Raw genomic sequence first — 15,112 nt, 5'->3', positions numbered from 1 at the left:
TTAGGTGTATACCAGGCATTAAAGAGTCCTTTTGAGATTTGCATAATGACACCACACAAATCCATAGCAAAGTGAAGACCAGACCTTCGATATCTGAGGTTTACCTAATACAGGTTCCCACCTGTGTCATTTGTTTAGGTAATTCACCTTTTATCTGTAGGTACTGGGATGGATCTAATATTTGCCTGTTCAAATCGTTTGAAAATGTAAATTTTCATGTGGTATTCTTATTTTTAACATGAACGTAAAAGTATGGCCATGCAGTTTCTTAACGACTGGTGATTAGAAAACGTGAATGATCGTTCAGCCGCATCAGTTTGTTCTGTGTTGTGAGTGATCGAAGGTGAAGCGTCTTACCATTAATAACTGCTCGGTAATTATGATAGAGAGTAGGGTTTAGTCCACCGCTATCACAGTAATCTGTATAAATGTATGAATATTTTCCTATAAATGTCAGTGGTAACATTGGTCTCTTACATAACATGTCTGTGACTTGGTTATGCAGGTTTTATCTCATGCATGGCTAGTAAAGCTAGCACAGTTTCTCTTTCCCCTGATCATTTGTTTTTCTCACTTTTTCCTGGAAGTTCCACCAAGTGCGACGTGACGTTTTCATATTCTAAGCGATACTAATGCAACTGACACACTGCATCACACGAGGTTTGTGCTAAACACGGACCTGGATGAATTAATAGCGGCTTAGGAGATCTTCATTCTGTGTTACACATCTTTACAACACTGCAATTATTTTGTTTTCTGCTTGATAATAATGGTGGCTCCTAATAAGTTTCAGTTTATGGAAAAATTGTCTCTTTTTGTTTTGCAGTGAAGGAGTTTTTAAATGCCCAGAAGACCAGCTTCCACTAGACTACGCAAAGGTAAGACCCAATTTGTTTTCCTTTTAACCCAAAAACTGTTGAAAAACTCTTAATTTGGATAACCCAAGGTCCTTTGAACAAATGGAAACTTTGGCTATAGAGGAGCACATATTTCTACATAACTTAAACAATGGGAGGGAAGATATTCTGAGCAACAGGAGCCGACACAATTGTCGCACAGCGCTGACTGCGGTGCATACATGGTACTTCGTATCTGACACTCTACAGAAGAGTTAGGGGTCAGGCCTGCTCAAAACTTGCAATATCTCCCTGTGTGGCAACAAGATTCTCCCACTGCCTGAAGTGCTGATTGTCACCCTCCTAATGGATTGTTATTCATTATTGCACATTTGTCTTAAAGAGGAAGTAAACCCTCCTCTGCAACTCTTACCTATAGGTAAGCCTATGATAAGGCTTACCTATAGGTACTGTAAATATCTTCTAAACATGTACCGTTTAAGAGCTATTTACCTTACATGCAGCCAGTGACGTCACTGGCGCATGCGCTCTGAAGGAACGGCCGCTGGTGCCGTTTCTTCAGAGCCCCGTGCCGTGACCGTCGGCTCCCGCACGCGGGAATGACGTCACAGAGGCTCCGGCCAATCAGATAGCCGGATGCCGCGATGCTGGAAGACGGGCGACTGGACATGTCGCCCGTCATACAGGTAAGCGGGCGGCACGGCGGGGGCTCGTTCTAAGGGAAGTATTTCATAATGAGCTAGTATGCGATGCATACTAGCTCATTATGTGTTTCTCTTTCAGGTTGCATAAAAAAAAAAAAAAAATTGTATGGGTTTACAACCTCTTTAATAAATATGTCTGATAATACAATATCCGTGAACCAGTGCCGGGACAAGATCATCTAGAGCCCAGGGTGAGCATGCCACACTGAACCCCCCAAGATGCATGGGCATTACGTGTCAACAAATAACCCCCCCCCCAAAAAAAAAAACTGAGCTGTAATCTGCATGATTACCCCCCAAGCATAAATTCCCCCTTCTCCCAGTAGAAATTTGCCCCCCTGCTGAAATTCCCACACCCAGAACAAATCTTTGCTGCCCTAATCACTGCTCCTAACATAAATTCTTTACCACTAAAATTTCCCCTCCAAGTACACATAATCTCCCCTTACTCCAAACCCCCCAGCACAAGTCCCTGTGTTCCTTCCTAACACAAATCCCCTCCCAGGAAAAAAAAATACCCTCCTAACGCAATCCCTCCTCCCCACCATATCGCCTTCTAGCACAAGACCCCTAAATCACCACTCCAACCCCCCACCCCAGATTTCCCCTTGTATAGCAATTCTTACCGCCTGCCGCCCTGCTTCCAACACAAATCCCCCCTCCTCCATTCTCCTTACGGAGCCCTCCCACCCCACATGATACCATAGTGCCCAGGGCAGCCGCCCCCCTGACCACCCCTTATCCCTGCCCTGCTGTGAACTTCCAAGTGACTGTAAGAAATCTACAGCCATTGCTACAGATTGTGTTCTCTCTAATTAAATGTATCTAGTAAGGCAGTGCCGACAGCTATGAAGAGGCAACAATTTGGATTTAATGTCTTAACTGATCTGACGGCATTACCTGAAATATGATTGTTAGTTATTTTACTTAGCATTCCTCTAAGCACTGGCTTATTAAAGAAGGACATGCGACTCTCACTCCTAATCAATCTCTACTTGTACATATTGTAGATACTATATATTCACCAGTGAGACTTTATGCTGAAACACTTCTGGTTAGTAGAGATAAGTAAATCACAGTTGGGCAATTATCTGATTATGTATTAGCAGAAATAAAACTACATAGAACTGAGCCATTCACAAATACAGATTGCTGGTGTTGTTGAATTTGTTGATTCTTCTTGGGTTGAACAAATTGGCGCATGCATATTCAGGAGAACTGGCATTTAACAGCAGAATAGGAAGAGAAGAACGGATTGCTTGATAAATATCCGACTCCTTCACTATCTCTATACTTTTCTGCAAAAGCAGGGCTCCTTGGAGTGTAACTTAACCCCCAAAAAAAAGAAAAATATATATATATATATATCAGCATGCTTCAGATGTAGTAGTCGAATCGGTTATTCCTTTTTCCAGGCTTTATTTTTTTTCGTGATCCTGCCAGTAACACACTTCCTGTCCTACGATGCCAACACTTACTTACAGACTGAACTGGGTAGGGCTGATTTAATGGTTTAGGGTTTCAGTGCAGCACAGACAGAATGCACTGGAAGCTATAAGCTCACTTGATTTCTGGCAGGATCAACTGGTATTTTTTTTTTTTTTGCACTTAACAGATATAGCAAAACACTTTTATTCTTATACATCCAAGTCTTGGTCTGCCATCAAACCATGACAGGAAACTGTAATTCCATCTCTAGTCTCTGAAAGTATACAAAGTGTTTTTCAGGAAAGATTTAAAGTGATGACTCAAAGAAAGGAGCTTTATATTTCCCCCATTATTTACAGAGCTTTGGTAAACATGGTCTTATGCGTGAATGTCATACCTGAACAAAAGGACTGTTTCATCTTGGAAGAAGTGTTCCAAGTCATTGGAAGGATTAGTTTGTTAGTATGCGGCAGATTAGTTCGGTGACAGATATTTTTTGTTCTACTTGAGGATCTGTCTTCTAAAATAGCCCCTAAGCAGACCCAGCCAGTGGAGCCCTTGCCAAAGAAAACTTCTCCAGAACCACCATAAGCTGAGCCCAGGCGACACCCTGGCCCACAACAATGCCCTTCTGTTCCAGGCGCCTTTTTAAATGCAGCTCCTAGAGGAGTATAAACCATGCTTTTGTGCCTTGTGTCCGAGCCAAACCCAGCGCTGACTGGAGATAAAGCAACGTCAGTACAGTATTGAGATGCACGAGAGAAAGAGGCTTTGTGGTCGCAGCAGTACAGGAGAGGCAGTGCTGGTCTGTATTGGCTGTATTGTACTATGAATGGATAGTCTGAATATGGTCTACTATTATCCATGGTTACAAAGCTCTACCCTTCCTCCTTCTAGATCTATACCCCTATCCTGCTGCACGTGTTCTGTAACATCGATGGAATGTTCTGACATAATATTACAAAGACTTTTTTTCCTCTTGTGCCAGTCTATGACAAATGCTCCGTTGAATGATTGAGACACAGCTGAACTGGCAGCTGTCACACTTCTCAGGAACGTGACCGTTGGCATGGATTTAGCTGTGGACACACTAGGTACACGGCAGGTGGCACCCCGATGAAAATGCTTTCTTTGTTTTTGGCAGAATACACTGTCTCTGTATCATTAGTGGAAAAAGATTTCTGAAAGTTCAATGCATTTTTTTTTTCCTGAATGTTTTGCAGATCTACCCAGATCGGGAGCTGGAAACTCAAGTCCTTGGTCTGTCTATACGATGTATACATAGTGAAGAGGGTTGTCGCTGGAGTGGCCAGCTGAAGCAACTCCAGGTGAGGCAATTGGCAGCTATATTTAGAGTCCCAGCGGTAATTGGTGTGGGATCTATTCAGTTAAACAAAGAGAGGCTCCCATTGTCATGTACTGCCTGATTGGATAAGCATGTAGGTCTTATTAAAGAAGCACACGTTTCTGTATTAATGGTACTCTTTGAGACGTAGTGCATGCAGAAGATCCAGCAGCCTTATTCAAAGATGTTCTCTGGCTGCAGTGTGGTAGTTTGCCATCTGTAAGATGTACTTAAAGCGGAGTTCCACCATGGGAAAGTATTTTTTAATAAAAATACCCCCGGGACAGTCAGGGCTAGTGCATTCCACAATGGCTAGCCTCTGATCTGTCCCGGGTTGCACTTACCTTTTAGAAGAAATACTTACCTTGAAAATGTGTCCAGCGCTGCCATCTCAGGTGTGGGCAGCTTGAGGATCGCGCTGGCTTCTTCTGTGCCCTCTTCCGTCGTCTTCGGTCCCACGATGCACTGCACCGGCCCTGCCGTCACTTCCGGTGCAGCAGCATCATCCCTGCACAGCTTCTGGGCATGCCCAGAAGCTGTTTAGCAAGGTATGATGGCGCCTGCACTGGAACTGACGTCGGGGCCGGTGCAGGCGCATTGATTCCTGGGAGCGATGACGTTCAGCTCCCAGGAATCATTGCAAGCCAGGAAGTGACAAATCGCCGTGGCCGCCGAGGGGAGGAAGAGGAAGTAAGGTATGTATATTATCTTCTAAACAAGGTATGTAAAAAAAAATTGCGATTATCCATTTGTTTTTCAGGTGACCCGGAGCAAGAAGATGGAGGTAAGTATAATTTTAGGGTGGAACTCCGCTTTAAGATCAGTTGTGTTGTAAATATTTAAAAAGCCCATTGATTATGCAGTTTTCTTTCCTTCCGTCATGGGATGAAGGAAAGAAATTTGCTTGATTTCCCCATCAACAGTCAGTGTTGATGGGGAAATCCCTCCCGCAGCACCATTGTGTTCTGCAGGCGGAGAGCCTTCCCTGCCAGCCTAACACGATTACAGCTGGCTGCTATAGCTGCTGGCAAGAATCGCATGGAAAAAAAAATCCAACAGGCTGGTTGTACTGAAGTCGATGGATCTACTTCAGTACAACCAGCCTGCCCATAGATGGATCGGATCTCAGATGGTCCCTGCTGAACCAGCCGAGATTCAATCCATCTATGGCCGGATTTAGGGTATTATATTTTCTTGATGTATTTTTTTTTCCAGAAAGGGATTTGATATTTTTAAGCATCACTTGCACCTACCTTTTAGTGTTTAAGTCTACTTTAAATTGTAATGTTCATCCAGATACTTGCCATTGCTGGAGGTGAACATTTGCTTTGAAAAGCACTGTGTAATATCTTGCACATGTTTTAAACATAACTGTCATTCAGTACACTTTTAGTAGAAATTGGACAAATACAGCAAAACAAAGAGCAATTCATTTTCCTTTTTTTTTGCTTGTTTGTGACTTTTTGTATAATGTTGAAAAGAGTTTTTAAAAGAGACCTAAAGGGGTTGTAAACCCTCATGGTCAGGATAAAAAGCCTTCTGTGTGTAGCAGCCCCCTGAATACTTAACTGAGGTCCATGTAGATCCAGCGATGTTTCAGAGGTTTCTTGGCTGCCCGGGGCTTTCCTCTTCATTGGATGAGACCGCAGCAGGGTGCCACTGGCTGTCAAAGTCAGTCAGCCAATAAGGAGAGAAAGGGGGCAGGGCCGGGTTGCTGCTTTGTGTCTGAATGGACACAGGGAGCTGTGGCTCAGCTCGGGTGCCCCCTTAGCCAGCTGCTTGCTGTGGGGGCACTCAACGGGAGGGAAGGGCCAGTAGCACAGAAGAGGGACCCGAGAAAAGGAGGATCTGGGCTACTCTATGCAAAACCAACTGCATAGGGCAGGTAAGTAGAACATGTTGGTTTTGTTAGTTTGTGTTTTTTTTTTTTTTTTTTTTTTTTTTTATTTAAGAATAACAAACATGCCTATACTTACCTGCTCTGTGCAATCATTTTGCACAGAACAGCCCCAATCCTCTTCTTCTGGGGTACTTTGCTGGCACTCTAGGCCCCTCTTCTTTATCAGGTGCCCCCTCGGAAAGCCACTTCCCTGTGGGCATCTATGCAGGCTCGCTCCCGAGTCCCGCTGCTGCATCCATTGACACAGGCAGCGGGACTTGGCCTCACACCCAATCGCCACTGTCACTGGATTTGTCAGCAGTGATAGCCATTGGCTCCTGCTGCTATCATTCTGTCCAATGAGGAGAGAGACAGTGGCTGGAGCCGCATCGCTTGTGCACATTGCTGGATCGGGTTGGACTCAAGTAAGAAAAGGGGGGGGGGTCTTGGGGGGGCTGCAGCACAGAATGCATGAAGGTGAAAAACCTTTGAGGCTTTAGGAACATTTGTTTACAGGAACCTTTCCTCTTGTTGGTAAGCAAAATCCTGACTAAAGAAAGAGATTGACGTTGCAAACTAACATTGTGATTCTGTTTTTTTAAATGAATTCCATGTCATTAAATCTTTAATTTTTGTTTCCTCAGACACATCTCAGTGTTTGTGCCTTTAATGTGATCCCTTGCCCCAATCGCTGTAGCACCAAACTCATCCGCAGAGACCTGCCAGAGCACATGCAGCACGACTGTCCTAAGCGCAAAGTTCGCTGTGAATTCTGTGGCAGCGATTTCACAGGGGAGGCCTATGAGGTGAGAACACATCTACAACATCCCCTGTACTCATTTGTTTCTGTATAGGATCATATGATATGGCTGGCATGGTACAAGGTACCTCTTTTCATCCGCCCAGTCCTAAGAGTTTACACAGCTGAGTGACCTTATACTGCACAGCAATTAAGCAATACTGCTATAGGTCACCTCTCTCCCTCAGCGGGTATCTGGACTATAAAAGAGCAGAAAATTGCACTCTCTCCTCACACTGCTCTCTCCTCCTGTCAGCTTGTCCTGTGCATGTTTGCATGCAGTATACCTACTTCGCTCCCAGTGCTGCCCCTCCCTCTTCTATTCTGCTGTCCAGCCAATTACTGGAACATAAAGAGAAAGTGGCCGCACACCAAACTTTATAGTAGAAAAGGGTTTATTGTATAAAATTGGATACAAGGTACAACAGAATGGAAGTGGTAGACGCGTTTCACACGACCAACGGCATGCTTGTTCACTGTTGTTGTTGGTAGTGAAGAAGCACGCTGTTGGTCGTGTGAAACGCGTCTACCACTTCCATTCTGTTGTACCTTGTATCCATTTTTGTACAATAAACCCTTTTCTACTATCAAGTCATCGTTTGGTGTGTGGCCGCTTTCTTTTTATGTTCCTGTTTGTTGTGGCGATCCAAGGTCCAGCACCCAGGACTGATAGTGGATATCTTCCTTCCAGCAAATTACTGTACAAGAGCCTCAAAGTCACACAATTTAAGTAAAAAAGCTAGTTGCATATAAAAATACAATTGTTAATGTTAAATTAATACAAAATTGTTGCTGGATCACTTGCTGTATATGATTCAAACAAGTTCAGGAGGGCTCTTATGCTGTATCATGTTTGGCCATTCTTTGTTCAGTCTTTAAAGTGTTACTAAACCCACAACAGTAAAATCAGTCTGTATATGCATTAAAGCATGCTTGTTATACTCACTGTGGAACTAAAGGGGTTAATCCTCTGCATTGTGTAAAAAGGCTGTTTGATCGTGTCTTCTCTGATCCTCCCCTTCTTCCACAGTCCCCAAACCATCTCCTGGTAGAACAGAGCCTTGGGGACAAGCTGCACATGCTCAGTTTGGTGTGTATTGCTAGAGTTTTTTTTTCTTGGGAGAGTGCACTGGACCAATCAGCACTGTCCAGACAGAGGGTTCGGGGGGCCCTGCAGCCTCATAGGACAATCAGGGGAGAATGAAAACTCCTCCTACAAGTTTTAACCAGTGCTTTGCTGGACACTGATAGAAGTCACAAGACTGCTGATGAAAAAAAGGTATTTAGCAGTTTATATTTACGTGCACTATTGCATTTTTATGTTCTGTGTAGTGTGGGGGACAAGATATAGTGAATGCAGGCTCCTGGGTTCAGTAACACTTTAAATTTAAAATGTTATTAACATATTTATATATTTTTAGCACCCACCCTCCCATTGAGATGTGTTATTGTTTGTTGTCTATTAAAAACAGATGTCAGTACATTTCTTGGTGAGAATGGGATTATATCCATATGTTTCCCTAAACATTTACACTTGAATGATTTTATTTAATCTTTATTTTCCTATGTTTGAGACCATATAAGGCAGTTTACTTTACCCCAGAAAATCCTTGTAATGCAGGCCACTATTTTTCAGCTTCTTCCCTGGCCTAATATTTCACATTTCCAGCTAATGACTTACACATTTACAATTTGGAGCGATAATCTTTGATGTATTAGCACTGTCAAAGATTTAAACGCCTCTCATCTTTCTCACGCTGAGTACATCGTGCCCGTTTTGTCTCCGCAGAGAAGACTCCAATGGTTCTGTGTTTTAACCCGTTCCAACCCTCTCGCCCTGTAGGAACACCAAGGCTGCTGTCCTCAAGAGAGCGTTTATTGTGAAAACAAGTGTGGGGCTCGTATGATGAGACGTGTTTTATCCCAACATTCCCTGTCGGAGTGCCCGAAGCGCACTCAACCATGTCCGTACTGCAGCAAGGAGTTTGTTTTTGACACCATTCAGGTAATAAATAGTATGGTGGCCTGTAATCGGGAGGGGAATATGAAAGAGTGAGGGTGTCAGAAGGCTAAAAACTACAATGTGGGCGAACCAAAACCTACCCTACCAGTTCTTTATCAACTAGCAACATGACTTGGGTATTAGGCACAATGCTTCCTGTTGTGGTGATATTGCTGATCCCTAATGGCTTTATAGTGTCTTTTTATAAGTATTGAATTATCCACAGCCTCTGTTTTAGGAATTCCACATGAACAGGAAAATGTTAGAATATGTAAATGCATGATTGGAATGTTAGTGCCGGTTCACACTGGTGCGATGCGGGAACCCTGTGACTGCACTGCGGGTTCCCGCATCACACCCGACTCGCAGGTAGGTAGTTCATCTTGCCATATGCGAACTGCTGGGAGTATCAAAACAAAGTTAATGACACCCCCTGATTATCGGTCAATTCAGACAGAAATTGGATTCCATAGGTGTGAACACCCATGCGATCCAATTCTGGGGCAGACCAAAAAAAGGGTCCGGCACGACTTTGGTCCGAATGCAATGGGAATTCAGCCAAAATCTGCATGGCTGAATTTGCATCGCACACATGTGATTTGCAGAACAATGCGGTGCGAATCACATGCGATGTCTGACATCGCTAAAGTGGGAACCGGCACTTAAACTCTTCAATGATTTAGGAAGGATAAATTGCCTTTTCCTCTCTCTATATACATATGGTATGCCTGAAATGTCTGTGTTTAAGTTTTTTGTAATATTTTTGAACTTCGTTTTGACCTGTTTGTAGTGTGAGTCATAATGAATGTTTGTGGGTTTCGGATACTGACTCCCTGACTAGGCCTCAAGCTATCTGTCATCTAATCTCAGTAACCTTCAATATTTTTTTTTCTTTTTTAAACATGTTCCATTTTTGTTAAGTGAAATATTGTTTGATGTGGCCCTATTTGTAAATGCTGTATATCTCCGTCTCTCTCTATATAGAAGCATTCTTTGCAGGTATACACCTTTTTTTTTTTTTTCCATTCTGTAAATCATGTGCGTTTACACAACCACATCTATTTGCTAACCCTAATTATGACAGGAAGACACTGACAGTGACAGCTTGTCATTACAGGCAGCTATAAACGATGGCTTTATGGATGTCGCCTAGTAATTTACAATGAAGCAATGCAAACAATGTGTTTAGCTTTGTACTGTGTAAGCCGGGGATTCCCAAACTACGGCCCTCCAGTTGTTCAGGAACTACAATTCCCATCATGCCTAGCCATGTATGTGAATGTCAGAGTTTTACAATGCCTCATGGGATGTGTAGTTCTGCAACAGCTGGAGGGCCGTAGTTTGGGAAACCCTGGTGTAAGCAAATGGTTTCTTTCAGAGATGGCCAGGCCCCAAGTGCCAGGACTATACGGTGGCAAGAAAAGTATGTGAACCTTTGGAATAACTTGTTTTCTGCAGTAATTTGCCATAAAAAGGATCCTCAAATAAATCGCAACAATAGGACAATAAACCGAAGCATTGAAGTAAATCCACCACAGAAAATGCACCTTTTTGGAGTGGCCCAGTCTAGACCTTAACCCCATAGAGATGCTCTAAAAGGACCTGAAGAGAGCCGTTCACACCAGATATCCTAAAAATGTCTGAGTTGTAAAGACGAATGACCAAAAATGCCTCCTGAGCATTGTGCAGGGCTGATCCAGAGCTACAGAGAGCACTTGCTTAAAGTCATTACTGCCAAAGGAGGTTTAACCAGCTATTGCCTCCAATGGTTCCATTACCTTCTCCTCCAGCTCTGTAAATGTTTAATGGATGTGTTCTATGAGGTGAAATTAGAATTGCTTGTCTGTTATCATCTTAAGCACTTTGTGTTGGTCGCTTGTGACTTAAATGAGGATCAGATCACAAATTATGGCATATTACTGTGGAAAACCAGCTAATCCCAAGAGTTTACATACTTTTCTGGCCACTGTAGAATGACCTGTTCCTTCAGAGCCTTACAGTTGACTAAAAAGGTCCCCTCTTACTTCTAGGCCTCAGTACAAGCACACTGGTAGCTGTTCTTTCTCTTGATTTCTTCATCCCCTCCTCTGCCCACCACCATGATCATAATAAATGTAAATGCAGTCCAGTCGTATACATGCTTCTTCATACTCCTTCAAATGCATCTTGTACAAGGATGACAGAACAATGCATAATAGGAGTTTGTGTATTTTTATCTTTGCAGAGTCATCAGTTCCAGTGTCCTCGGTACCCGGTTTCCTGTCCTAACCAGTGTGGCATCGCCAATGTTGCCAGAGAAGACCTAAGTGGGCACCTAAAGGACAGTTGTAGTTCTGCATTAGTGCTCTGCCCTTTCAAAGATTCTGGATGTAAACACAAGGTAAGATATCAATTCAACATACAGTACACATTTTAGGTATGAGATGAAGTTGCAGAATGTCTGCCCATTCGCTCCTGTTTTTGAAAAACACTTTTAAATCTAATAATGATCTAAGGTATTTTCAAAAGTAGTGTTAGAACAAAGACAAGTCAAAGAACGTTGGTATACATTTCGCAACAAATCAGTTACAGATGCAGAATAGCAAGTTGATATTTTTATAAAATATAAATGATTGGCTTATGATGGCTTTTTTTAAATCGTATAGCGATAAGAGCACAGGTGTTTTGTAACTCCTAGTAATCAGTCGTTTTTCTGAACTGATTTTATTTTTGCTGTAGGTTGCCGCTCACTGTTGCTCTTTGTGCTGTTATTAAATCAATTTCTGACAATTGCTTGGAGTCTCTAATATTGCAGATTTGCCTAGATGCCTGATGTTTGAATCACTCACTGGTTGTTATAGCTCAGTGGGAATCCAGCCCTAGAAATCTTTGAACCTTAGTTTCCATGTCTACCCACTTACCACAAAAATGAAAAAAAAAAAAAAGACTCGACTCCTACATCAGCATACTTGGTGTTGATGGGTGATTCCTTCCTATGGAGTTTTTTTATTCTGACAGCGTGGAGAGTTCCCTGCTATCAGAATACAATGATCATTGATTGTTGCCGGCTACAGCTGCTGAGCAAAAAAAAACCAGACAGGCTGGATATTCAGAAGTCCATCAACTTCTGTTCAGCCAGTCTACCCATGGATGGATCAAAATTCGGCTGGTCCTTGCTGAACAGGCCAAATTTTCGATCCATATATGGCCGGCTTTAGAGTGACATTTAGGAGGTGCAAATATATAACAGATTTTTAATTTATTCATCTTTTACATCTGTCAGGTGTTTATTTCTTGGAGGAGTTTACATGTTTTCATTAAAGTGTATTTAAACTCAAGAACAAAAATGTAATATATTGCAGCTTACCAATCCTTTGATGTTGTGGCTGCAATAGTTTTCAGATTTTTTTTCCCCCCTTTATTTTCACCTGGTGATCCAACCAGAAACACATTTCCTGTACTAGAGTGACAAGGCTCACTTCTTAAAATCTATAGAATATAAGCTCTGGGAAGGGTCCACAGAACACCTCCCTCTTCTCTTCAACATAGGGTGGAGTTGTTTTGTAGTCCAAAGAGAGAACTGGGAACAATGCTAACTAATAGCATTCAGCATAGGTGGAGAGCACAGAAGGTTATCAATAAGATTTCTTGGGGGCTTAACAGGTTATTTCTTATTCATGTCAGACGTAACGAAATACTCTCAGTAGTGTATTTAACAGGCCAAAAGGCCATGTTTTGCGTTTAAATATACTTTCATTTAGAATATGTAATAATGCTTCTAAAATATTTACTGGGCAGGACTGCTAGTATTTTTGTATGTATGAAAGACATTGTCTTGTTTAGAAAAAGTTTAAAGAATTTATTTTGCTGTGTTTCAACTTGCATTTTAGTGCCCCAAGCTTGGCATGAGCAGACACCTGGAAGAGAATATGAGGGCCCACCTCAGCATGATGTCTTCTCTGGTAAGCCGACAGAGGCAGGAGATCCAAGAGCTGAGGAAGCAGGTGGAAGATATGACTGTGAGCAGTGAAGGGGTTCTTATCTGGAAGATCAGCGACTACTCCCGCAAACTACAGGAAGCCAAAGTCAGAGGCAACTTTGAGTCATTTAGTCCACCGTTCTACACACACAGATATGGCTACAAGCTCCAGGTTTCTGCCTTTTTGAATGGGAATGGTAGTGGTGAAGGAAGCTACCTTTCAGTCTATATTCGGGTGCTTCCTGGAGATTATGACAACCTACTGGAATGGCCTTTCTCTTATCGTGTTACGTTTTCACTTCTTGACCAGAGTGATCCTTCGCTGTCCAAACCCCAGCACATTACCAAAACTTTCAACCCTGACCCTAACTGGAAGAACTTCCAGAAACCAAGTGGCTCCCGAAATTCCTTGGATGAAAGTACACTTGGTTTCGGATACCCCAAATTTATCTCTCATGAGGACATACGGAAACGTAACTATGTACGTGACAATGCTGTATTCCTTCGAGCATCTGTAGATATCCCTCAGAAAATAATTGCATAATTACAGAGCTTGGACATGTAAAAACGAAAGAGACTCCTATTAGAAGTTAGTAGTGTTTTGGTTCATTATTTACTGTTCTTGATCACTACTCAAGATGCTCTAGCTCCACAAAGGAGGATGGTTACAGAAGAGCTGCAAATATCTTGTCCTCTAGCCAGTGAACAGATAGTTTTGAGTTATTATGACCAAGTCAACTGTGATGCCTTGTGAAAAACGGTGGTTCACTGCACCAATAATGCTTTTTTGGGGATGGTGTCCCTGAATAAACAGCAAAATGTGTATATGACCAAAATGTTCACCTTTTGTTCTTCTCTTATGGGAACAGTGTGACAACTGCTGCAATAGTCTGAAACTGCCACGTGGCATTTAACAATAACACATTGGGTGCCTATACTGAATAACATTCCTTTGCACCACACAACAGTGGATTTTTACATATGGTTGGTGCAATATATCTAAACATCTGGCACCAAGGGATAACTGGTTTAACTGTGAGACGTGGAAGGCTCTGCTAGGCATTTTTGTTGTTGTTGAGGTCAACAGCAGTTTTTACCTGAGAGCTCATCATTCAGAACTAAAGACCAGGTGTTAAGATGAAGCCAAAGTGTCCAATCAGAGTGAGAACCCTGAGGTGTGCCCCATGCAATAGAGCAGAGGTGGGTCTACCTCAGGAATATTTGTGGTGCTGGAGTCCTGTGCAAGGATGAATATTTAACTGGTAACTTGAATGAGTCTTTTGGCTACAAAAGGGTCAATGTTAAGAGAGAAACAAGTAAAAGCCAATAAGTTCTCAGCAAAATGCCACGTGACAAAGTGGGACCATGTCTTGTGGTCCTTTTTTCCTCAAGATGGCTGCCAGGGTTGTTTGTATTTTACGTGGCCTCTAGTGGCAGCAAGATTTTCTACTCTAAATTTTATAGCATTTTTACTCCTTTTGTAATTGACCATTTGATAATTAAATGTGCGGGACAGCTTTGGGATTTAATTCTGATGATTTCTTAGCTGGGGATGTTCTGTTACTGATCAGTCGTATGACAGGAAATCATTGTCTGATGTAATGTGTCTAATAGGAGTGCTGTGGCACTATTTAATCTATACATTTCAATGAAAAATCTTCTGGCATATCAATCCATGAAAGACACGCATGGCTCTGTTATTGGTCTGTTCTCAAGATGACATTGTATCACATATAAAACCTACATTAGATAACCTATACCCAGAGATCACCTATTGTGGGATACTGTCGTGGTTTGGTAGCCATCTGAAGCAAATTTATGTTCAACTGGAAAGTGTTACAACTGTTTTAAACAAGATAAGTTAACTACCCTTCAAATGTAATATTAAATTAAAGGAAATCTTAAATTGCAGAAAAATGGATGCTGCCATAGCTGATCACTTTTGAAAATGATTGTTTCTAGGAGAATTTTCTTGGTTGAATGCCTTCTATTACTGATCTAGAACAAGTATACAAAATTTCCTGGGTACATGTTCCTGGTTAATGAATAAAAATGAAAGCTTAAGCAGTCTCCATATTGGCCAGGTAGGTAGCCATTTCAGAAGAAGGCCTGCAATGGCATCCTCCATTTTTCTCTTATG

The 15,112-nt window shown here is 42.2% G+C and overlaps 1 protein-coding gene across 1 annotated transcript in view; it reads left to right on the top strand.

Annotated features, from left to right (window-relative positions):
- The window catches only part of TRAF4 (TNF receptor associated factor 4), a 66,136-nt gene extending 51,343 nt beyond the window's left edge, over positions 1–14,793 (top strand). The window contains exons 2-7 of the mRNA XM_082246276.1: positions 827–878; positions 4,213–4,317; positions 6,858–7,019; positions 8,856–9,017; positions 11,239–11,394; positions 12,884–14,793. Of these exons, the coding sequence (XP_082102402.1) occupies positions 827–878; positions 4,213–4,317; positions 6,858–7,019; positions 8,856–9,017; positions 11,239–11,394; positions 12,884–13,516 (1,270 nt within the window). The 3' untranslated portion in view covers positions 13,517–14,793. The remainder of the gene's footprint in view (positions 1–826; positions 879–4,212; positions 4,318–6,857; positions 7,020–8,855; positions 9,018–11,238; positions 11,395–12,883) is intronic.
- The last annotated feature ends 319 nt before the right edge of the window (positions 14,794–15,112 follow it).

This window comes from Pelophylax lessonae (genome assembly GCF_965119305.1).
Source record: "Pelophylax lessonae genome assembly, chromosome: 2".
Taxonomy (NCBI): domain Eukaryota; kingdom Metazoa; phylum Chordata; class Amphibia; order Anura; family Ranidae; genus Pelophylax; species Pelophylax lessonae.
The sequence above is the reverse complement of the archived record's forward strand: the minus strand, read 5'-3'. Positions and strand labels throughout refer to the sequence as shown.